At 48.0% G+C, this 23,400-nt stretch overlaps 1 protein-coding gene across 1 annotated transcript in view; it reads right to left on the bottom strand.

Annotated features, from left to right (window-relative positions):
• Positions 1 to 23,400, bottom strand: part of BTBD7 (BTB domain containing 7) — a 464,036-nt gene that overhangs the window by 176,746 nt on the left and 263,890 nt on the right. Inside the window, exon 6 of the mRNA XM_078660088.1 lies at positions 11,707 to 11,867. Coding sequence (XP_078516214.1) covers positions 11,707 to 11,867 — 161 coding nt within the window. The remainder of the gene's footprint in view (positions 1 to 11,706; positions 11,868 to 23,400) is intronic.

Genomic DNA, 23,400 nt, shown 5'->3' with positions numbered 1-23,400 from the left:
GCATGCGCGGATGCGCCATTGATACACAATGAATGACCCTTTCTCAATGCGAGTTCCACATTTGTTGACAACAATGGGGAAAATTAGCAGCACCAGTCACACAATGTAAGGGATGAACTACGTAGATTGCACTTGTACCATAGCAGTTTGTAGCAACATTTTCAGAATCAGATGAGAAAGGCAAATGTTTTTTGTATCATTGTTAACACACTTTACAAATTGAATAAACATTAAGCACAGCAGTGGGAAAGCGTCCAGACATACTGATAAAGCAAATCTACCCCGCTGCGGCAAGCAGTAATGGTCAGAGCGAAAGCAGATGGAAAGGGAGACAAGGTGAAGAGAAGACAAGCATGAAAACAAGACGGAGGGCATTGCTGTGGGGAGGGGGAGGAGAAATGCGACACGGCCGCAGCAGGGGGCGGAGCGGGGAGAGCGGCGATGAGGGAGAGTGAATAGTGTGAAGCAGCAGGGGCCTTTGAAGTGAAGCTAAGCTTCACTTCAAAGGTGTGGGAGGAGTGCGGCTGAGGCAGAGCCTACGCTGGGGGAAGCTTGTGGGGCGGAGCGGGAAGAGCTGCTGGGGAACAGATGGCTGACGATTTGATGCTGTGCACGCGCATTTTAGGTCAATGCGCTTGCGCATTGACCTAAAAGCGTGCGGGCACAGCATCAAATCGCCAGTCTAGGTAAAGTCTGTTTAAGCCCCTATAGTCTCGCTCCGCGAGGCGAGACCTAAAAAACAAGTTTACACAACTCCAACCCAACACAAGATGGTAAGAGTATGCAGAGTATGTGTAACTACAGCCACACATGCCATCGAACAAGTGAGTTAACAGATGTCTGAAAGATGAGGGCTGGGAAAGGATAACACTGGAGTTTCACCATGTGGAACCTGAAAATCAAAGTTCAGGCGTTGAACAGAAGAGCTTTCCCACAAAACACTTAGATTGAGTTTAAACAAACAGTTGTTGAAATAAGATTTACACTAGTTATCTAAAGAAACCAAATGCAAATTTTTCGAGTAGGAGACCATGGTCGGAACAAAGGATTGTTGCTTCCTGTATATAAGTAGGGTCAAAGCAAACAAGGAGATGGTGGACAGAGCGCTGAAACCTTTCAGACACTCACCCCCAGTCACAGATCTGGGTTGAATCCATCATTGTTCTTTAGCTCACTTCACAACCGCAGTACAGACCCAGGCATATGCAAATCAGTCTTGACCCTGTGCCTCATGGGAACAGTGCAGCCCGAACTGCCAAGCCAAGTCTTCCCTGAATCAGACACAAGCATCCTGGGACAAGTTTCAGGGTAGCACCCCTCATCAGCCAGGCTAGCTTGAATCCAGTGGCAAAGTGAGCAAGGGACCCACGTCTGGACATACCCTGCAAACTTTGGGAGAACAAAGCAAGCACAAGGAGATGGACAGAGCGCTGAAACTTTTCAGACACTCACTTTCAGTCACAGATCTGGGTTAAATTCATCAGTGTTCGCCCTATGTTGGCAGGGTATGAAGTTCTAGAATTACAGACATGCCATGCGATCACACCGATCGTACAGAAAATATTTTCTGCCTTAGTCATGCACAGGGCCATTGGAATTATGTGACAAGGGAGAAACAAATTATGTAGCAAGAAAAAATGAATTTTTTGTGATAGCATGATGCATTATGTTATTACACGTTACAAACTCACTGGGAAAAAGTTTTCAACCCCATTAGCACCAGTTTATCACCAAAATCTAGCAATAAGCAACCAAAAGTTGACCAGTTCGTCTTTGCCAAAGGCCTTCCACTGCATGACAAAACACGTTGTCATGCTTTAGTAAAGTTTGATCCTAGCTGGAGGTAGAATCAAGCCTTTTATTTAGTTGAAATCTGCAAATTAGGAAGCAGATAATGGATTATGTGGGGAATCCATGTCTATGCAGAAAACACCAAAGCTGCAGAATCACATAATTCGGGTGGATGACAATACTACAAGTTACGCCAAAGTTACACGGGCTTAAGAGACCTCCTTATGGTCACAGAAATACTCATTGTTGTGCAATGTCATATGCTGAACCTAATTACATTAATAATAACACTAATGGGAATAATTATCAGCATCAATTGCATTGTTGTTGATCCTTCCAGTGAAGTGTTTAAACCATGCATTGACAATGGGAGATGGTTTCATAACGCATTGTACAGGGGAAGTCCACAGAGTGAGTTTGTGCTCACAGACATGAATATGGCTCCATGAGTCCAGCACGCGCTGCAGAAATTTGCGAAGTTTTCCACATCATCCTGGCTGTTGTGAGCTCAAATAAAATAGGCAACAAGTGTAGTATAAATTAATCGAGGCCAATAGAGGACCAAATTATGTTGCAGCGTTTACTGATTAACTATATTGTGTTTTCTTTATATAGAACTCACCTGCCCCTTGTGAGGCTCAAAGCGCTTAAATTATGCATCAAGGAAGAGCAAATTATGTGACACAAAATGTCATTAAAGACAAATTATTCCCTGGCAACACTGGTAGCCCCATGCATATTTATCATTTTTATTAAGCAAGCTTATTTCCGCATAGCTCCCAATTTTTGAGCTGCCAAGGTCTTGTGCAGCTGCTTGCTTTCGTAACTGTTATGTCCAGTGCTTTAAATGGGCCGGTACTCACTGGTACTGAGTACCGGCACTTCCTAAATTTATCACTTTGAGTACCGGCACTTCTCTTCTTCAAAAGGAGAGTACCGGTACTCATAAAAAGGTAGACTCGTGGCTGTGCTGGTGAGCCGGAGTGGGACATGTCACTGGCAGCCGAGGCGCCGCTTCTGCAGCCCCCTCCCACCCATCAGAGCCCCAGCTGAACTATTCAGCACAGCTCTTGTGGATAATGTCCGGTGCTCGCCGTCATGCTGTGCTTGAAAGAGGTGGGTCAGGATTCATTTTACCTGCTAGTGTGCGCGTGTGATTTTCAAAGCGCCGACCTTCAGGTAGTGATAAGTGAAAAGTAAGTCAGTGCAGGGTAACACTTTGAACATAAATGTTATCAGACAAAAGGGCAGCGGAATCTCACACGTCCTGTCGGTTTGATGTGAGTGTTAATACCCAGACAATGCGATTGAAGTGGCCCCTGGAGGGCTAATCCGTTTTCTGCATTGAGGCGCTTACCTTCCAAAGGCCTCCATTGGCCGGTCTGCTTCTTATATGCCAATGCTGTGGCAGGATGTTTCATTTCCTGCCTGCCAGCCGGGCCCCAGTGCACCCATGAAATTACCCTGCTGCCTGGAGTAGAAGGAGGAAGCCGGTGTTCGAGAATCAATCACCTGCTCACCTCCTCCTGTTATTGCTGTGCCCAGTAGAGCCCGACTTCTGCCCCAGACTCACCACGCCATCGTGAGTCTCATAGTGGGAGCAGGTGGCACAAGCAGAGACACTGCATCAGAGCTCGCTGTCTGACTCTCTGAAGAAGAGACAGGCTAGCGATCCCCGCAGTGCCAGCCAGCAGCTCCTCTGTGGATCGTTCGTACAGCAATAAAGAGATCATTTAATATTCTCCTGCTGCTGACATTTAAACTGTTTGTTACAAAAATGATTAGGGCTCCAGCACGGCATAGTGCCTTGCAAATGGTATTTGTCTACTTCCATTGACTTCATACCATGGTTATGCTCGCAAGAATGTGCCACTCTAAATGTTACACATCTAGTTGTTGCCTGACTCTCGTAAATCCACTGACTCTATGAAAATGTCACACATAAGCAATCTCAAATGTGTAATTTTTTTTATATTTATAGGATACCCTCATTTTGCTAGTGAGAAAGTGTCACTCACATCGTTGAAATGTCACTCATAATTACAATGAAAATATGAAAATGTCACACATAGAAATCTGAAACCTTGGCAGCTCTGACTGGGGTCCATTCTGGTCCTGAGCTGTCAACACATTCACACCATCCTCTGCATTTGCGTAAACAGAGGAATCCTGGCAATCCCCTGGCAGTGGCAATTAAAAAAGCCATACTGAAGAGTATAACATGGCTTTTAACATACCAAAATCTTTTGTGTGTCTGCTTATGTTCGTCTGTTTGCCTGCATTTGTAAGCCTGTTTTTTGTAAGAAAAAAGTGAGAGAGAAAGAATCAAGACACTCTCAGGAGGTATTTTAAAGAAAATGGGTGGCCCTTTGTGTGTACATGTCTGCTCGGCGACAAAGGTTCATAAATAACGTAGTAGGGAGGGTTGGTTAGTGAGTGGATGGGTGAATGAGTGAGCAAGGGTGGATGTGCAGATGAATGGATGGATGAGTGAATGGATGGGTGAAAGAGGGTGGATGATTGGATATAAGGGCCGACAATGGGTGGATGGATAAGTTAAATATTGGATGAATGAATGAAAGGTAGAGATGGATGAAAGGGTGGATGATGGATGAGTGAAAGGAGGGATTGAGTGAAAGGGTAGATGGAATGAAAGGGCGGATGGTATTAAGGAGTGAAAGTGTTGATGGATAGATGAGCGAAAGGATTGATGGGTGAGTGAAAAGGTGTATAAAGAGATGGATGAGTGAAAAGATTAATGGATAGGTTTAAGGAGGGATGGATAGGTTTGGATATGAAGGGTGGACAGACGGAATGGTGAAAATCAACTGAATGATGGATGAAAAACTGAATAGACAACAGAATGTAAACGGTAAATGGTGAACATCAGCAGGTAAATGGTTGGATGAAAGGATGAATGGATAGATCGATGGAAGAGACAAGAGATATCTTATGGGGAGGGTCATGATGATTTGCTTCGTGCCATAAGAGCTTAGGTTTGAAGTGGGGTATTTTCAGTTTCTTCCTACTCACTTGCTCAAAAATATATAGTATTGTGCTAAACAGCAATTAACAGTATGGCATTAAGAAGGTGCAAATATTGCAAAAAAAGTAAATGTTAACATATTATTGCATTTCTCTTTCATTTTATGTAATGATTTAGCCTGCTTTGTTTATATAACCACATTTATCATGTGTTTTGGTGTGTGCTGCAACTATTATAGAAGTCGTTAAGTATCATCATGTCCTGCCCCTAGCCCCGCCCCTAGCCCCGCCCACTCACTACACCTCTAGCGCATTTTAATGAGTACCTGCACTTATTTTTTCCCATTTAAAGCACTGGTTATGTCGACTGCATACACTGTCTCTCAGGAGAGATGGCTTAACCCCTTCGCCGCTGGCGGGATTCCCCGCTGTGCTGGGGGGCGGGGCACGTACAGCGCCCCCATGATCATGACGAGGTCAGCTCGTCATGAGCCACGGCGCTCCGGTGCTCATGACGAGCAGACCGCGCCCGTTCCAATGGAACATTCAGCACAGCAGGGGAATCAGCCCAGAGTGCCAGCGTTCCATCTAACGGGCGCGGTCATGCACCGGAGCGCCGTGGCTCATGACGAGCTGAGCTCGTTATGAGCGCTCAAGAGGTTAAGCAGAAATGTCACACGGGAATAACAGCCACGAGAGAAGGATGTGTAAAATAACTTTTGCTTTAGTGTTGGCTTTTAATCTCTCAGTCGCAGTGTCTTTTCTTTGCCTTTCTCTCACTAGTGAAGTGCGCTAGAAGCTCCGTATTTCCCTCGTTGTAATTTTTGTAGTAACTTTAGAGCCACTGTTCGGTGTATGCCGAAAGTTTGTTTTGTCAGACTGTTGGTGTAGCCACATCGTGTGCTTTCTTCCTTTCACCACAAGATGTCGCTGTCATGTAACATTTTGCAGACCAGGACCACAGGCTACTAAAATTACCAAAATTAAGAGGCTGGAAATCAGTGTGAAAGAAAAAACGACAGCAAAAATCTGTCAAGCAGCAACGCAGGAGGGGTTCGGGGGATGGGGAAATCCTCTTTAAAGTCAGGGAAAGAAAATTACCTTGTGTTTGGCATTTGATCTCGTTCTTTGAATGCACAGCAAATGTGAGGAGATAACAAGTACAGCCTGTAATGATGATGATTGACACCGTTTAGATTTTAAAGTAAGGTATTTATTCGGAGCGCCGGGGCTGCGTGACTCTTATCGCGGTCGGCGCCAGCAAACAACATGGCCGCCTTCCGCTTCCTGCCTAGCTGCTTCCTGTTCCGTCTCCGGAACAACTAGACCGCTACCACATATCTCCCCCCTTTTAATCACACAACAATTTACAATGTCTTACTTCTAGTCCATCACGAAATCTTTGAATCTCTCCGGCACCTTGGTTTTTCTTCCTGCACGAGTCTCCATTCTCTCTTCCTTCCTCTCACCTTCCATCATACCTTTATCTCTTAGTTCTCTATTGCTTTCCTCTTCTCTGTCTCTCTCTCTCTTCTCACCACTTCCTTCTCTTCTGTTTCCTTCTCTTGTTGGCTTCCCCCTTTCTCTTCCTTCACCTGCAGATCTCCCATCAGCCGCGTCGACGTTCTCTCCTTGTCTCTCTCCACTTCCTCCGACATTCTCTTCCTGTCTCACACTCACTTCACCTTCTCCTTCTTCAATGACCTGTTCCGCTCCTTCTTCTATCTCCTCCTCCCATTTCATTATCTTGCTGCACCTGGCCATTCTGTCCATAGACCATACCTTTCCGTCGCTCAGCAGTGCAGATCGGGAGTATGGCTCCACTACTTTGAGGGGTGGAGAAAACTTACTTTCTCCTTTCTTCTTTTTGATGGCGAGTTTAACCCTCACCCACTCTCCTTTGTCCAATTCCGTACTGCGCGTGTTCCTCCTTTTGTTGTAATGCACAGTGTATATGTCCTGTGCTCTCTCTAGGTTCTTTCTTACCACCGCTAGTGACCACTTGCTCTGCACCACCAATTTCTTCCAGGCCGCATTGTCTTTGGTGAATGCTTCCCTGCCTCTTAAGATCTTGAAGGGGCTATAGCCCGTACTTCCGGGTGTAATGCGATATGCCCAAATCATTTTTTCCAACTCTCTTTCCCAATCTAGGCCATCTTCAATCGCTGCTTGTATGGTGCCCATTATCACCCGGTTGAAGCGCTCCACCTGTCCATTTCCAGCGGGGTGGTAGATCGGGGAGTGTTTCACTTCAATGCCATTCCTGCTGGTAAAGGCGATCCACTTCTCAGACGTGAACTGGGGACCATTGTCGCAGGTGATGATCCTTGGGATGCCCTCGCTGACAAACGTGGTGCGCAAAAAACGTATCACCGCCTCAGTGTCCACCTGTTCCAATACTTGCAGCTCCGGCCACTTGGAATACTTATCAATTGCCACTAGTACATACTTCGGAGTACCATCTTTGTCCAGGACCGGCCCCATTATGTCCACCGATAACATTTCCCATGGACCTTCCGGAATAGGAAATCTTCCCAATGGCGGCCTGAGCATGCTTTGAGATTTGTCAGCCCTGGCACAGGACTCACAGTTGCGCACGTGCCGTTCAACTTGTGCATCAATGGCAGGCCACCAGTATGCCTGTCTGGCCAATGCTTTTGTCTTCGTGATCCCTTGGTGCCCTTCATGGAGTAAGGACATCAGCCGTTCCAATATGCTCTGGGGTGGTACCACCTTGTCACCACGGAGTAGGAACACCGGGTTGTCCGCTATAGACAGCTCCTCCCGAACTTCCCAGTACCTTTTCAACTCCTCCTTCAAATGTCTCTTCTCAGGCCAGCCATGTGTCACGTAACCTTTCACTGCTTCCAGATCCGTGTCTTCTTTGTAGGCACTTTCCCAGTCTTGGGCACTTATTACTTCCTCAGTGTCCTGAATGGTTGCTACCATATATCCTTCCCATTCATTCTTTTCCTCATTCTGTGCCTCGTCCATGGCCGCCGCCCTGCTAAGAAAGTCAGCCACTTTGTTCTGGGGCCCTGGTATGTGTTCAACATCATAGACAAAATCCAATAATCGGAGGGTCATCTTGGCGATTCTGGGTGTGGCATGATCATGTCCGCTCGACGTCAGGACACGAACTAATGGCTTGTGGTCCGTTTTGACAAGGAACTTGGCCCCCCATAGATACTGCCTGAATTTCTCCACTGCCCAGACTACAGCCAGCATTTCCTTCTCCACCACGCTGAACTTCTCCTCACTAGGCGTCAACGAACGGGAGGCAAAGCTGACCGTAGACATCACACCTGAATCCTCCCTCTGCATCAGGACTGCCCCTAGGCCTCGGTCACTTGCGTCCGTGGTGAGAACGGATTCAGCTCTGGGATCGAAGCCCTTGAGGGGAATAGCAGTGCTCATTTCTCGTTTGAGTGCATCGAACTCTGCTTGCTCTTCCTTACTCCACTGGAACCTGTTTCTATCCTTGAGCAGTTGTCTCATAAAGTGTGTCTTGGTTGCGAACTGTGGGATGAACTTGCTGTAATACTCAGCCATTCCTAAGAATGACCGAACATCCTCCTTCTTTTCTGGAGTGGGTGCCTCTTCGATGGCTCTGATGTTTGCCTTCTTGGGTGTTATTCCCTGTCCACTAATCTCATGACCGAGATATGTGACAGACTGAACTCCCAAACTGCACTTGGACCATTCAGCCGTCAACCCATTATCCTGCAGCTTCTGTAGCACCTTGTGAAGCTTTGCGTTGTGATCATGCATTGATTTCCCCATCACTAAAATGTCATCTTGGAAGAAAAGGACATCCTTCAGGTCTTTCAACAGTTTGTGCATTATTTTCTGGAATACGGCCGCTGCCGAGGCAAGGCCGAACGGCATCCTCACAAACTCATAACACCCAAATGGCGTGATAAAGGAGGTGAGGTGTGTGCACGATGGGTGAAGCTTCACTTGATGGTAGGCGGATGATAGGTCCACCGTGGAAAACCATGTGACATCCTTAGTTTTAGCCAACATCTCATTGATGCGCGGAAGAGGGAATTTATCCACGACAATGTTCTTATTTAATTCTCTCAGGTCTACACATAGACGTACCTTGCCGTTGGGCTTCTGGGCAACGACCAGGGGAGATAGCCATTCCGCACTCTCAATTGCTCTGATGACGCCTTCCCTCTCCAGCCTTTCCAATTCCATTTGTACCGCCTCTCTGCTGCGGAACGGGATGTTCCTCACTTTGTGCACTACCGGCACTGCTCCTTCTTTGAGTTTGATGAGATGCGTGTATTTGCTCAGCTCACCAATCTGCCCGTTGAAGACTCTCGGATACGTTGCCCGCCACAACTGCACATTCTCCTTGACTTCCATGTCCATCAGTAGAATTTTCTCTATGCCACCCGGGTTGAGTTGAATTCCCAATGCCCCTTGGTCCTTCCAACTTAGTACAGATGGGCCTTTCTCGGCCACATACAGTTTACATTGCGCCTGCCGGCCTCTAAATTCGAACATGAGTGGACAATAGCCCAGCATGGGAATATTTTGTCCGGTGTACGTTACCGGTCTCACATCCATGGGTAACAAAGTGTCTTTGAGAATGGGTGCGAAATCTTTCTCCCACACCCGTCTCTGGATTATAGATATAGGTGCCCCACTGTCCGCAATCATCTCCAGGGGTACTCCCCCTATGTGCATGTCAAGTCTGGGTCTATCCGTGTTGGAGCCATCCATTTCCAAAATCTGTACGTCGATGTAGAGGAATTCCTCCTCTTCCACTGCACTTTCCTGGTCGCTGGGATCTCCTCCTTGCTCTTGGTCCACCAGCCGCACCACTGCGCTTTTGGGCTTCCTGCGACACACTTTCTCATAGTGTCCGAATATGTTGCAGTAGGAGCACTTGGCCCTGAAGGCGGGGCATGCCTTGTCGTTGCCCAAGTGAGAGCTGCTGCCGCACCGGTAACACTGTGCTTTACCCGCTTTGTGTGTCCTGCCGTCCAACTGCGGTCTTGCATTGAACTCTGCTCTGCTACCTCCTTGGTTCCTCCTCGCATCACTCTGTTTCCATCGATCATTCCTGTTGGGCGTCATCACTCTGCACACCGCCTGAGATTCTTGGGCTTCTCTCTTCGCCGCCTGAGCACACCTCTTCGACAACTCGGCCTTCTTTACCATCGCCCAGATCTCCTTGAGGGGAGCGTCGCCGTTGACCCACAGCTTCTCCTGAATGTGAGAGCTGGTGGTATGCATAATTATTTGGTCCCTGACAAGTTCATCATGTAGGGCTCCAAACTTGCAGGTGATGGCCAACTTCTTCAGTGCAACCACGTATTCGTCCACCGATTCTCCATTTTTCTGCTTTCTCTGAAAGAAATTGAACCTGTCAATTGCGACACACACCACTGGTCTGTAATGTGCGTCTAAATCCTCAATGGCGTGATCAAACACTTCCGCGTCCCCCGCCGTCCTCTCACCTTTCACAATGGTGTCGTAGATCCTGAGCCCTTCTGGGCCTAAATTGTGGAGCAAAATTTTCTTTTTCCTTTTGCTTGTGAATGGAGTGTCGCCCTCCTCTTCTAATGCTTCCAGGTAATTTAGGAAGTACCTCTTCCAGTCCTCCCATTTTCTCTCAGGTTCCCCGCTCTTCGTAAGGAATGGCACTAGCTGCGTGAGGGAATTGCTCGGGTTCGCCATGGCTGGTGCGTTCCTCCTTTCAGTAGATGCGGCGTTCGCCTGCCTGGTCGGACTGCCCGGAGCGTCCTGCTCCACTCCTTCGTCTCCCCCGTTCTCCTCTTCACTCTCCTCCACTAGCGTGCCCCTAGTGGTGTCGGATGTCGCCTGCCTTGCCCTTACCGTCCCTGGACGTGATGGGCCTGCGTTTTGCGCCAGCGTGTGTCACTCTGCCCGGGTACCTGGTCACCAGGTGATGTTCCTCCGCCGTGCACACACTGCCGTGCCCTCCTAGTTGTCAGCAGTGGTCCCTCACTGTCCTTTGGTGCTCTCTGCTGTCTGGGCGTTTTTCTGGGCGTTTTTATTTCAGCTTGGTAGGGTGGTGCACTATGCTTGGCTGGCTGGCTGTCCGTTGCTTGGCATGGGGACGTGGTGGTTCACCTTCGCGCCAACTTCACTGGTCCCAGCTCCTCTGCCACGCTCCGGGGTTCATTCTGTGTCTCACGCTCAATGCGGTTGTGATCGCCGAGGTAGCGTGTGTTTGCGCGGGTCTTTAGAGATCCCGACTCGTCGCCATTGTAATGATGATGATTGACACCGTTTAGATTTTAAAGTAAGGTATTTATTCGGAGCGCCGGGTCTGCGTGACTCTTATCGCGGTCGGCGCCAGCAAACAACATGGCCGCCTTCCGCTTCCTGCCTAGCTGCTTCCTGTTCCGTCTCCGGAACAACTAGACCGCTACCACACAGCCCTGTTTACATAAATAGAAGTGGGAGAACAGGCAAACAATAACACGAGCAGGTAAACATCGCTCTGGTCAAACGCTCTTAGAGAAATGGAAAAGTATTCCCTTAACAAATGCTACAGTGAGACAAGTGGAAGGGTACAAATGCTGGGACATTGCTCCATGGAGTGAAAAGGAGGAACAAATAGGAAAGTTTTACCACTAGCAGGCAAGGATTTTTAAAGGACACAAAAAAACCAAATTAAAAGCAGTAAGCCCACAAAGATGGCTATACTAAAATATATGAAGGATATACTGAAGTATGTACAAGAGGTCTCGAAAGCTCAACCTAAAAATGGGGCAAAACCATAGTAAAAGGCAACTCAAAATTGCAACACTTTTGGAATTAATCATCATATCGCTCATTCATTATTTAAGTGAAAACATATTTTTGCGAAATGTACCACAAAAAAAATGTCAAACAGATATCACTCTTAAGTCGCACAGAATTCACCATTAGGGGCACAGAACTTACAGCATCACTCAGTACTTCGCTGTTCACAGGCAAAATGTGTTCTATACGGACGAAAGGAAGCACTGGCGACAGGATCTCCCTCAACTCCTCAATGTCTAGGTCCCGCCTCTTTACGCCTCGCTTGTTCACACTGTGGGCTGTACCACTCAGTAAGTTGGGCTCTGAAAAATATTCAAAACATTTGGATATTAGCATAATATTGTTTGAGAAGAAATGCTATAGCCAACAAATCTGGTAATTAAAACAAGTCTCTGGCAGAACTTCAATTTACAATTGATTTAATGAGGATTACACAAAGTCAATCTTTAATAACAAAAAAGCAGATGAACCCAGTCAGTGAAAATTATCCTAGATTTAAAAAAAAAAGCAATCTAACTGCATTATAAGCTTTATGCACACTTCAGATGCTTTTATTCACAAGTTCCAAGTCTCATACATCAGAGATACAGCTAATCTGTAATGAGTGACATCTTTAAAACCAAGTGTATTAATACATTTTTACATGGTATTGCAATACTTATTACCTTTGAAATCACAGGTTTTTGTGTACAGGTTTAACAGCAGCATTGAACAAGTGGCGTACTTGCCTATACCAAGTATCACAACATTTTTATGACTTCTTTGAGGAGCAGATATGGGTGTTCTTTTTGTGCTCTCATTTATTTAGTGCTACTGCCAGCACTTGAGGTAACACTTTAATCTGTCCCCTACTGGTGATTTGTGGCCAGGGAGGAATGAGTGAGACACGTTCAGGGGGCTGAAGAACATATTGTACCTTAGCTAATTCTTTCCCATGAAAGGTATTTTGGCATGGAGTTGATTGCTGCATAGTCCTTGTCCTTAAAATGGTATGCGAGTAGAACGTTTGAAATTGAGGTGTTGCATAGTGAGAAAGTCCATGTCCCCTTCACAAATTTTGCATTCTCTATTGAAATCACTTAAAGAGTCAATGCAAATACCCCTAAATGTCTCCACCTTCAGCACCTCACCCTGCCCTCTCAATCCTTACAATATTTCATCTAGAGTGATTGTCTATGTCATTGTGACCCTGAAGGATAAAGTTCTTGTTCCAGCAAGTTTATAAAATTCAATTCGCAGGATAGGAAGTTACTAGACCCTGTAATGCCCTGACTCCAGGTGAGAACATTTCCTCCCAGGTCATGTTTGCCTTTGTAAACTTCCAAAATCTCTCGTTTTAGTTCACTCCTGCAAGAGCCTAAATGTAACAAGGTGCCCTCGCCATGAGAGATCACTCCAAACAGTAGCTGATGATTAGCAGGAGGTTGATTATTTACATAGAAGACCTCATCCATCCAGCCACTTCATCCTCTCAGGTCCAACTGGCATCTCCCTCAGTACACTCCACCACATTTTACTGCACAAAGTAATCAGCATATTACACACATCCCTTATTATATTAAGCAAGCTTGTGGTAAACGGGTTAATAAAATTATAAAGTTGTATAAACAATACATAGATGAAAGTAGATACAATAATCATGCAATTTTAACTATCCCAACATACATCGAATTGGATGAAACCTTACAACAACCTAAGAGGTTATTCATATTACAGTCACATACTCCTTTTAAATAGCCAGGAGTTTTTTGTTTTACTCTAAGAGATCTTTTGCACACCATACCATCAGGAATGTTCTTCGTTTTCTTTGAAACTTTGTTCAAACTAGTATTCCTTTCATTAGTTAATGGAGTGAGAATCTCCGGTTTACCTGCAGCATCCAACTTTCCTTTAAATGGAACTACTCTATTCAGATTCCGTTAGTGAAAAGTTAGGCATTCTTATTGCCTTAGAATATCTCACAATCCCCTCTTTTCCACAAGATCTTTTTATCCTAACCCAGTCACCAACCTTCACTACAACTTTAACAAATTTCTTCTGTTGAAATTTCATACAAGCCGCTACTTTTCTTTCCTCTTTCAATTTCCAGTTGTCATCCATGGGTAACTACAATTTTTCCCATGGCATCATTTACCCAGCTAGGAACTACTAAAATGTTAAGAGCTCTTCCATGAAACAGATCAAAACGGGTTTTCCCAGTTGCAAAGTGTGAGGTAAATCTGAAAGTCACCACTTTTGTTAAATTCTTCTTTCCAATTCAGGCCATTATCCTTTGCCAAATGTATGGTTTCTTTCAGAACCCTACTGAAGCGTTCTACCATCCCATTGGTTTCGGGATTGTATAACACACTATGCATGTCTTATTCCACAGTCACACAAGAATCTCTCCATCTCGTGAGAGACTAAAAGTACCCTATTGTCGGTACGTATCACTCGCTGTAAACCTTCCTCCCCAAACCTCTCAAAAACCTTACCACACATTTGGTCTCAATGCCCTACGTAAAACAAACTTCAGGCCACCTGGAAAACATGCCTATCGCCACCACACCTTGATTAGGACCTAGTATGTACAAAGCAAATTCCTGCTAAGGAGCTTTAGGACGTTCCCTGATAATCCCAACCATTTCATCATCAAACCTATCATCATCAAATGTATCCGTGTCCAGTGTTTCATCCATAGTGACTAGTCTGGATAACGAGTCTGCAACAATCTTTTCCACACCAGGAATAGGTTTTATTTCAAACTCCTATTCGTGTAATGCAATCACCCACTTGGTAATTCTGTAAGAAACTGAATAAATTGCCTTTTTATTTTTTTTAAATACCTCACATAGAGGTTTGTGGTCCGTTCTAACCTAAAATGTTCCTACCCACGAACATCTTTTGAGTTTTCATGTTGCCCAATATACTGCTAGTGCCTCTCTTCCTATGACTGTTTCCCTTAACACTTTGGAGAGGAACAACATCCTTCTTTGAGCACTCCCTCACCTTGTTGTAATACCGCTCCCACACCATTTAAACTAGCATCTATGATGAGAATAGATTTTCCTTTGGGATTAAAGTTTCTTAATTTTGGAGCTTGACTTCTTTTCTCTCTTACTTTCCTAAAGGACAAGGTACTTATCTTCAGTAACGATGTATCTGGTAGAGACACAGTCTAGCCGCACATTCTTCAACTTCGAATATCCCCAGGCATCAGACTGGATCCGGAAAAATTTCTGCAGCAGCACCTCTGCACGCCGGGGGCAGCACCGCACGGCTCCGCCCTGACATCGTCCACGGACGTGACGTCATTGGAGCCATATAAGCCCCTTCCGGCGAGCAGACGTCAGTTTTCGTCGGAGAAACTTTTCCGCACCACTATGCGGAGCCACCACCAAAAACTGTGACAGTATAGGAACAGTGAGCGAAAAAGATGAAAAAGAAAAAAATTGAATGGTGAAAAACAGCACCATAAAGGACAGTGCCAGGCACTGTATACTGAAAAAAAGTGAAGGGAAAGAGCAGAGCACCGCTCTGAGAAGCAACCCCGCAAAAGCGAAGGGTAAACCCTCTCCAGAGACAGAAGATGATTTGAAAAAACATCATGGCAGAAGACAAAGTCTGCAACCCACAATATATAACTGTGAAGGGCAACAAGTCCGAAAGGCATACGCAATGACAATCCACCACAAGGCAGCACCAGAAAGGGATGTTGTATCCCCCTGTAAGGGACCAATAGACTGAGGCAGAGCCAACAGACTTCAAACCAATGGACAGCCGGGGAGGTAAGGGACCCCAAGGCGATTGAGAAGGAGAGGGTGGAGAGAACAAGAGTAGACCCCACACTGGATGACCCAGGGCGTAGGGATGTAAAGTACTTCCTGAAGCACACTATCAGTCTATTCTAGTCACAGTTTCTCTTCTGATACTGTCGCAGTATCCATACTCCAAACCATTTCATCATCAAACCTATCCTCATCATCAAATGTATCCGTGTCCAGTGTTTCATCCATAGTAACTAGTCTAGATAACGAGTCTGCAACAATCTTTTCCACACCAGGAATATGTTTTATTTCAAACTCCTATTCGTGTAATGCAATCACCCACTTGGTAATTCTGCAAGAGACCGAATCAATTGCCCTTTTTTTTTTTTTAAATACATTACACAGAGGTTTGTGGTCTGTTCTAATCTAAAATGTTCCTCCCCACGAACATCTTTTGAGTTTTCTTGCTGCCCAATATACTGCCAGTGCCTCTTTTCCTATAACTGAGTAACTTGTTTCTGGTTCCCTTAAAACTTCTGGAGAGGAACAACATCATTCTTTGAGAGCTCCTTCACCTTGTTGTAATACCGCTCCCACACCATTTAAACTAGCATCTATGATGAGAATAGATTTCACTTTGGGATTAAAGTTTCTTAATTCTGGAAATGTACTTATTTTCTCCTGAACTTTCCTAAAGGACGAGTTACTTACCTTCTGTAACGATGTATCTGGTAGAGACACAGTCTAGCCGAAGATTCTTTAACTTTAACTATCCCTAGGCATCAGACTGGATCCGGAAAACTTTCTGCATTAGCACCTCTGCGCGCTGGGAGACAGCGCCACACGGCTCCGCCCTGACATCGTCCACGGACGTGACTTCAGTGGAGCCATATAAGTCCCTTCCGGCACGCATATGTCAGTTTTCGTCAGAGAAACTTTTTCACGCCACAATGTGGAGCTACCACCAAAAACTGTGAGATTATAGGAACAGTGTGCGAAAAAAATTAAAAAGAAATTGAATGGTGAAAAACAGCACCATAAAGGACAGTGCCAGGCACTGTACACTGAAAAATAGTGAAGGGAAAGAGCAGAGCACTGCTCTGAGTAGCAACCCTGCAAAAGCGAAGGCTAAACCCTCTCCAGAGACAGAAGATGATTTGAAAAAATATCATGGCAGACGACAGAAAGTCTGCAAACCACAATATATAACTGTGAAGGGCAACAAGTCCGGAACACATAAGCAATGACAATCCACCACAAGGTAGCACCAGAAAGGGATGTTGTATCCCTTATAAGGGACCTATAGACTGAGGCAGAGCCAATAGACTTCAAACCAATGGACTGCAGGGGAGGTAAGAGACCCCAAGGTGATTGAGAGGGAGGTGGGGGGGAGAGAACATGAGTAGACCCCACACCGGATGACCTAGGGCGTAGGGATGTATAGGACACATGACACATGAGCATACTGCACAATCACGAGAATGGGTTCAGTAGAGCAAGCAAAACCAAATGAAGCATCCCGTTGAGGAGTGAAGTTTAAGATGTCACCCCGCAGAAAGACAAAGCCTCCAGGAGGGAGGCGAATGCAGAAAACCCAACCTGAAAAGGTAATCGCAGAAGGGGGAGGATGGGCGGGCATTAAGGAATCTGCAGCTAGACTGTCTCTACCAGATACATCGTTACCGAAGGTAAGTAACTCATCCATCTGATAAGAGACATCTAGCTGCAGATTCCTGAACTTAGAACAGATACCAAAGCCATACCCATAGAAGAGCGGGTCTGCGACTGAACCCCCACCAAGTTCCAGAGAGAACTTAGCCGTCAACAAGGGGAAGAAACACAATGGGGACATCAATACCAGCGCAGCCAACACCAGACCAAGAAGCTCTGAAAAGAACGGAAAAAAATGGGAGGTAAAGGCACCACAAGCAGTCAAAGAACAGCAGGGAATTCCCCCCGTGTGTATAACATGTTGAGAGAAAGAAAGCACAGAGCCAGAAATGCTGGTGCGAAAGTGAGAGTCCATGGCTTCGTAAAAGAAAATTAACTGAGCCTAGGGACCGATGGATCCGCAGGATCCGATGTGTCGACAGGAAGCAAGACCCAAAGAGAGGATAAAACGGTATGACCGCGCATACCGGTCGAGTATGTACAACAGTGAAAAAAGGCACTGTTGAACCTGCACCAGCTAAGATATGTGGGACAGCATTGACAGGATGCCGACCCATGGCCAGAAAGTGCAGTCATTTACCAGAAACACAACACACTCCAGTACGGAGTCGCTCCTTCACAAAGACATGTGAGATGGCGGACGGTAACAAGCAGAAGCACCCAGAACAGGACCACAGTAAGACTGGTATTCATGTGGAAGACAGAAATACACAAGCATACAGTGTGGATGCCAGAACCACACCAAGTATAGGGAAAATCCCCCTGGAGGGTAGCGGGAGCAGCCCAGATCTGAAGGAGGCATCACCAGGTAGGCAACCGGAAAATAGGGGCATCCGGCAAGCCAGACACACACACAAGAGCTCGCACCATGAGCAGACCGGGGCAAAGACCACAGACACTGCAGCAGGGAATGTTGCCTGCGTGACCCTGCTGTGGGAGGAGCACAGAGCACATATAAATAGAAAAAGAACGCAGGCACCCCATGATAGCAAACATACCAGGGTGCACCCACACTACGCGCAAACACTGAAGAAGTGTGCAGCGCAGCAGCCCTGTCCTGGCACTATACGATGGCAGGGCATCAGCCGCAGAAGAACTGTGCCGGAACAGAACAGAACAGAACATGGGGTCCCAAGGGACAAGGGCTGGCGAAAAGAAGTGCAGCCAACATGGACAAAGAGGAGCACAGAAAAGCTGAAAAACGCCCCAGGGAAAGGCAGCCAAGGCAGAAGCCTCACAGTAGGAAACCTCTACCAATGCTTCTTTAGTACTATGGACAACCGTAGACCCCCAACTCTAACTGAAAGTGCAATAGAGCGATGCCAACTTGTGTGTCGCATAACAGCAGAAAGCCAAAGAAGAACCTCTGTGAAGAAGACTCCACAGGAGCGTGCCAAGCCTTCCGTGTAGGAAGGCAGCTACACAATAGCTTGCAAATACCCCACATAGGATAAGTTTTAACCCCAGCAGGGGTGCCCCTCTTGAGACAAACTCACCGACAGAGGATAGACAGGAAGGCAGAACTCACTGAACAGCTGTACTGAACAAATGCAAACATGGGGGAGTAGCCGCCTAGACCATCTGGGTATTAAGTAATGAACCCAGGGTCCAAAACAAACAAGGCAACTCTGCCTAAGAAGCAAAAGAAAGTCATACAACATATGAAAAAGATAGGCAACAAGGACGAGAAAGCCATGCTGCAAGGACCAGAAAATCACGGAAGACCAGACATGAGGCGGTAGACCGCTAATTCAGCGTGACAGTCAAAAAGGTCCATGCCACTTAATGGCAGATCCCGAAGAGCTTCCCGAACATTGTCAGGAAAACGACTATCGCGCACCATGCATGGCGTCGCAAAGCAACCGACCATCCTGACTCCGGTCAGAACTGGTCGCTCCACTCGCAGCTCGTCCCAGCCATCTGTGCCAGCGACCTGCACTCTGCCCTGCTATCGGTGCCAGCGACCTGCATTCTGCCTTGCTATCTGTGCCAGCGACCTGCATTGTGCCTGGTATCGTTGCCTGCATTGATTACAATTGTGCCAGCTATTTGTGCCTGCGACCCCATTCTGTGCCATTGATTGTGCCAGTGATTGTTTTTTGTGCCCACGACCTCCTTTGTGCCAGTGATCTCGCCCAGCATTGTTGTTGTGCCCTTAGCCCGTCCACGCCGCTGCTCCCCCGCGGCCCCGCTCCCTCCAGCTCCTACTGACCTTACCCACTCGGCACCCCGCTCCCGCCTCCCAGCTGCTCCTCCCTCCCACAAACAAACTTTAGGCTACTAACGCGAGACAAGGAGCTGTGACCATCCTGACTCCGGTCAGAACTGGTCGCTCCACTCGCAGCTCGTCCCAGCCATCTGTGCCAGCGACCTGCACTCTGCCCTGCTATCTGTGCCAGCGACCTGCACTCTGCCCTGCTATCGGTGCCAGCGACCTGCTATCTGTGCCAGCGACCTGCATTCTGCCCTGCTATCTGTGCCAACCACCTGCATTGTGCCTGGTATCGTTGCCTGCATTGATTACAATTGTGCCAGCTATTTGTGCCTGCGACCGCATTCTGTGCCATTGATTGTGCCAGTGATTGTTTTTGTGCCCACGACCTCCTTTGTGCCAGTGATCTCGCCCAGCATTGTTGTTGTGCCCTTAGCCCGTCCACGCCGCTGCTCCCCCGCGGCCCCACCCCCGCTCCCTCCAGCTCCTACTGACCCTACCCACTCGCCACCCCGCTCCCGCCTCCCAGCTGCTCCTCCCTCGCTCCGCCCCCCCTCCACTATCCACTTATGTCAGAGCAACATACGCGCAGCGGACGCGCCCTATGCGTGCCGAAGGTGCGCCAAAGGTAAGCCTGTCTACGCCCGTCTGCGCCTGGACTGTGCCCAGCGCCAGACCCCCTGCCCCCCCGCAAAATCCACTCCACCCGCCTAATGTAAGACGTCGCAACCCTCTCTGCACTCAACACCGGCCGTCTCCCCGACTGTCACCAAGCTGCCCCAGGCCGCACGCATGGACCCTTCACCTGCCAATCCTACAAGTTCGACTGCTTCAAGACCCACACTCAATCCACAAACGACAAACAGAGCTCCGACAACAACCACCTGAAGTGCATCCTGCTCAACACCCGTTCGATCCACAGACACGCCATTGAACTATGGAACCTACTAGACACCACGCCGGACACCGCCTTTCTTACAGAAAATTGGATGAACGCCTCATCAGCGCCCGACATCGCCATATCCATACCGGACGGTTACAAGATCATCCGAAAGGACCGCATCAACCAGACAGGAGGAGGCATCGCCATCGTCCACAAGAAAACCATCCGCATCACGACCAGCTCCGACTACACCCTCACAGCTGCCGAACACCTCCACTTCCAGTTCCAGATACACACCGACCCCAAAACCACAATTAGAGGCACCCTCATCTACAGACCACCAGGACCCCGCACACAATTCTGCGAAGACATCACTGACTTCATCAGCCCACACGCCCTCCCCCCCCCCTGAGGACTACATTCTCCTAGGGGACCTCAACTTCCACCTGGAAAAGAACAATGACAGCAATACCATCACCCTTCTGGACAACCTCTCCAATCTCGGACTCAAACAACTGGTGAATACCCCCACCCACTTTGCCGGACACACGCTCGACCCGATCTTCTCCTCCAGCAAGCACGTCTCCTTCAATCACGCCACAGGACGGACCACAGCTGCGTACATTTCAACTTCAGAAAGACCACGACCCACCACCACCCACAACAAGTCCCCCGCAGAAACTGGAACAAACTTACCACCGACCAGCTCACCACATCGCTATACCAAAACCCTCTCGCCAAATCATCGGACCCAACTCAAGCAGCCATCAATCTCGCACAATGGATCACCCACTGCGCCGACGAATTAGCTCCCCTGAAAAAGCAACACAACAAGCCAGGCAGCAAAAAAGCCTCTTGGTTCAATGACTACCTCAAGAACTCCAAAAAGAAATGCCGCACCCTCGAGAAAGCCTGGCGAAGAAACCCTACCACAGACAACATGACCGCCCTCAAGGAGGCCACCAGCAAACACTACCAGCTGATCAAATCCACCAAGAAATCAGCATTCAAGGAGCGACTCGACAACAACGCCCACAACAGCAAGGAACTCTTCAGCATCATCAAAGAGCTTACCAATCCCAGCGCCGACACCAACGACTTCATTCCCTCTCAAGGCCTCTGCGACTCTCTAGCCTCGTTCTTCCACAGTAAAATCGCTGACATACATAACAGCTTCTGCGACCAGTCCACCCCCCTTACCACCGAACTGAAGCCCCCCCACCACCACCCTTGACGTCTGGAACCCGATCAGCACCGAAGACACCATCCGCTTGATGAACTCCATCCACTCCGGATTACCAACCGACCCATGCCCCCACCACATCGTCAACAAGGCCGACTCCATCGCACCCCACCTACGGAATATCATCAATTGCTCCCTCAACACTGCTACCTTCCCGGAAAGCTGGAAACATGCCGAACTCAGTGCTCTCCTGAAGAAACCTACAGCAGACCCCACTGAACTTAAAAACTACCGCCCCATCTCGCTCCTCCCTTTCCCTGCCAAAGTCAGAGAAGGCCGTCAACAATCAGCTCGCCGCCTTCCTCGAGTCTAACGGCTCCCTCGACCCCTCACAGTCCGGTTTCCGAGCCAAACACAGCACAGAGACCGCCCTCATCGCAGCCACAGACGACATCCGATCACTACTCGACAACGGAGAAACAGCTGCCCTCATCCTCCTGGACCTCTGCGCAGCGTTTGACACAGTCTGTCATAGCACCCTTGTACAACGCCTCAACAACATCGGAATACAAGGAAAAGCATTGGATTGGATCATATCGTTCCTCACCGGAAGAACCCAGAGAGTCCGCCTCCCCCCTTTCAGATCAGAGGCCACCGAAGTAATCTGCGGCGTTCCCCAAGGCTCCTCGCTCAGCCCCACTCTTCAACGTCTACATGAGCCCCCTCGCATCCATTGCACGCCAACACAACCTCAACATCATCTCCTACGCTGACGACACACAGCTGATCCTCTCCCTCACCAAAGACCCAAACACCGCCAAAACCAACCTACACGAAGGGATGAAAGACGTAGCCGAATGGATGAAGAACAGCCGCTTAAAACTAAATTCAGACAAGACGAGGGTCCTCATCCTAGGATCATCACCCTCCGCTTGGGACGACTCATGGTGGCCACCAGCCCTAGGCAGCCCGCGCAAACCAACGGACCATGCTCGCAACCTGGGATTCATTCTAGACTCCTCCCTCTCGATGACCAGACAAGTCAACGCCATCTCATCATCATGCTTTAACATCCTACGCATGCTCAAAAAGATCTTCCGATGGATCCCCACCGAAACAAGAAAGACAGTCACCCAGGCACTTGTCACAAGCCGACTGGACTACAGAAACACCCTCTACGCTGGAACCACAGCCAAATTACAGAAAAAACTCCAACGCATTCAGAACGCCTCTGCCAGACTCATCCTAGACATACCCCGCCACGACCACATTTCCGGTCACCTGAGAGACCTTCATTGGCTCCCCGTCAACAAGAGAATAACGTTCCGTCTTCTCACCCACGCACACAAAGCCCTCTACGACCTAGGACCCAAATACCTCAACACGCGCCTGACCTTTTACACCCCCACCCGTCAACTACGATCGTCCAATCAAGCCCTCGCCACGATTCCAAGTATCTGTAAAAACACCATGGGAGGAAGATCTTTCTCCTACCTGGCGGCCAAAACCTGGAACTCTCTCCCCACCCACCTTCGCCTTACTCAGAACCACCTCTCCTTCAGAAAACAACTCAAAACTTGGCTATTTGATAAGTAACAACCCCCCCCCCATCAAGCGCCTTGAGACCCTCCGGGTGAGTAGTGCGCTATACAAATGTTAACTTGACTTGACTTGACCAGGCCATTGCCCTTCCCAAAGAGTCAGTAGCGTCCAGGGCCGATTGAAGGGAAAAATGTTCCATTCCACGGCCATCAAGAAGAAGGCGATGCAAGTCAGCCCAGGGCCCTTCTGTGAGAGAAGGAAGAAGGAGCTCAACCAAGTTCCAAAGGGCAAAGGAAGCACGTGCGAACACGCAAGACGTGGTCAAGGACCGCAATGGCGGAGGGAAAAATGTGGCGACCACATGTCTCTAGCCACTGAGACTCAGTGGGAGGTAGCAACAGCAGAGCAGACGAAAGCTGCAAGGCGAAAGTCGCCTGGACAACCAGACCCTTAGCTCTAGGGTGAAGGGATACGCAGACAGAATCTGGGCATGGACTGGGCAAGCGACTCTACCTCCACCTGCGGGGAGGCAAGAAGTCAACAGGGCGTTGAACTCCGTGCCGCAGCCGACATCAGCGCAGGAAGCCGCACAGGGCTA

The sequence above is a fragment of the Lissotriton helveticus genome, chromosome 9, assembly GCF_964261635.1.
Source record: "Lissotriton helveticus chromosome 9, aLisHel1.1, whole genome shotgun sequence".
Lineage (NCBI taxonomy): Eukaryota > Metazoa > Chordata > Amphibia > Caudata > Salamandridae > Lissotriton > Lissotriton helveticus.
This window is presented reverse-complemented; position numbering and strand designations above follow the sequence as displayed.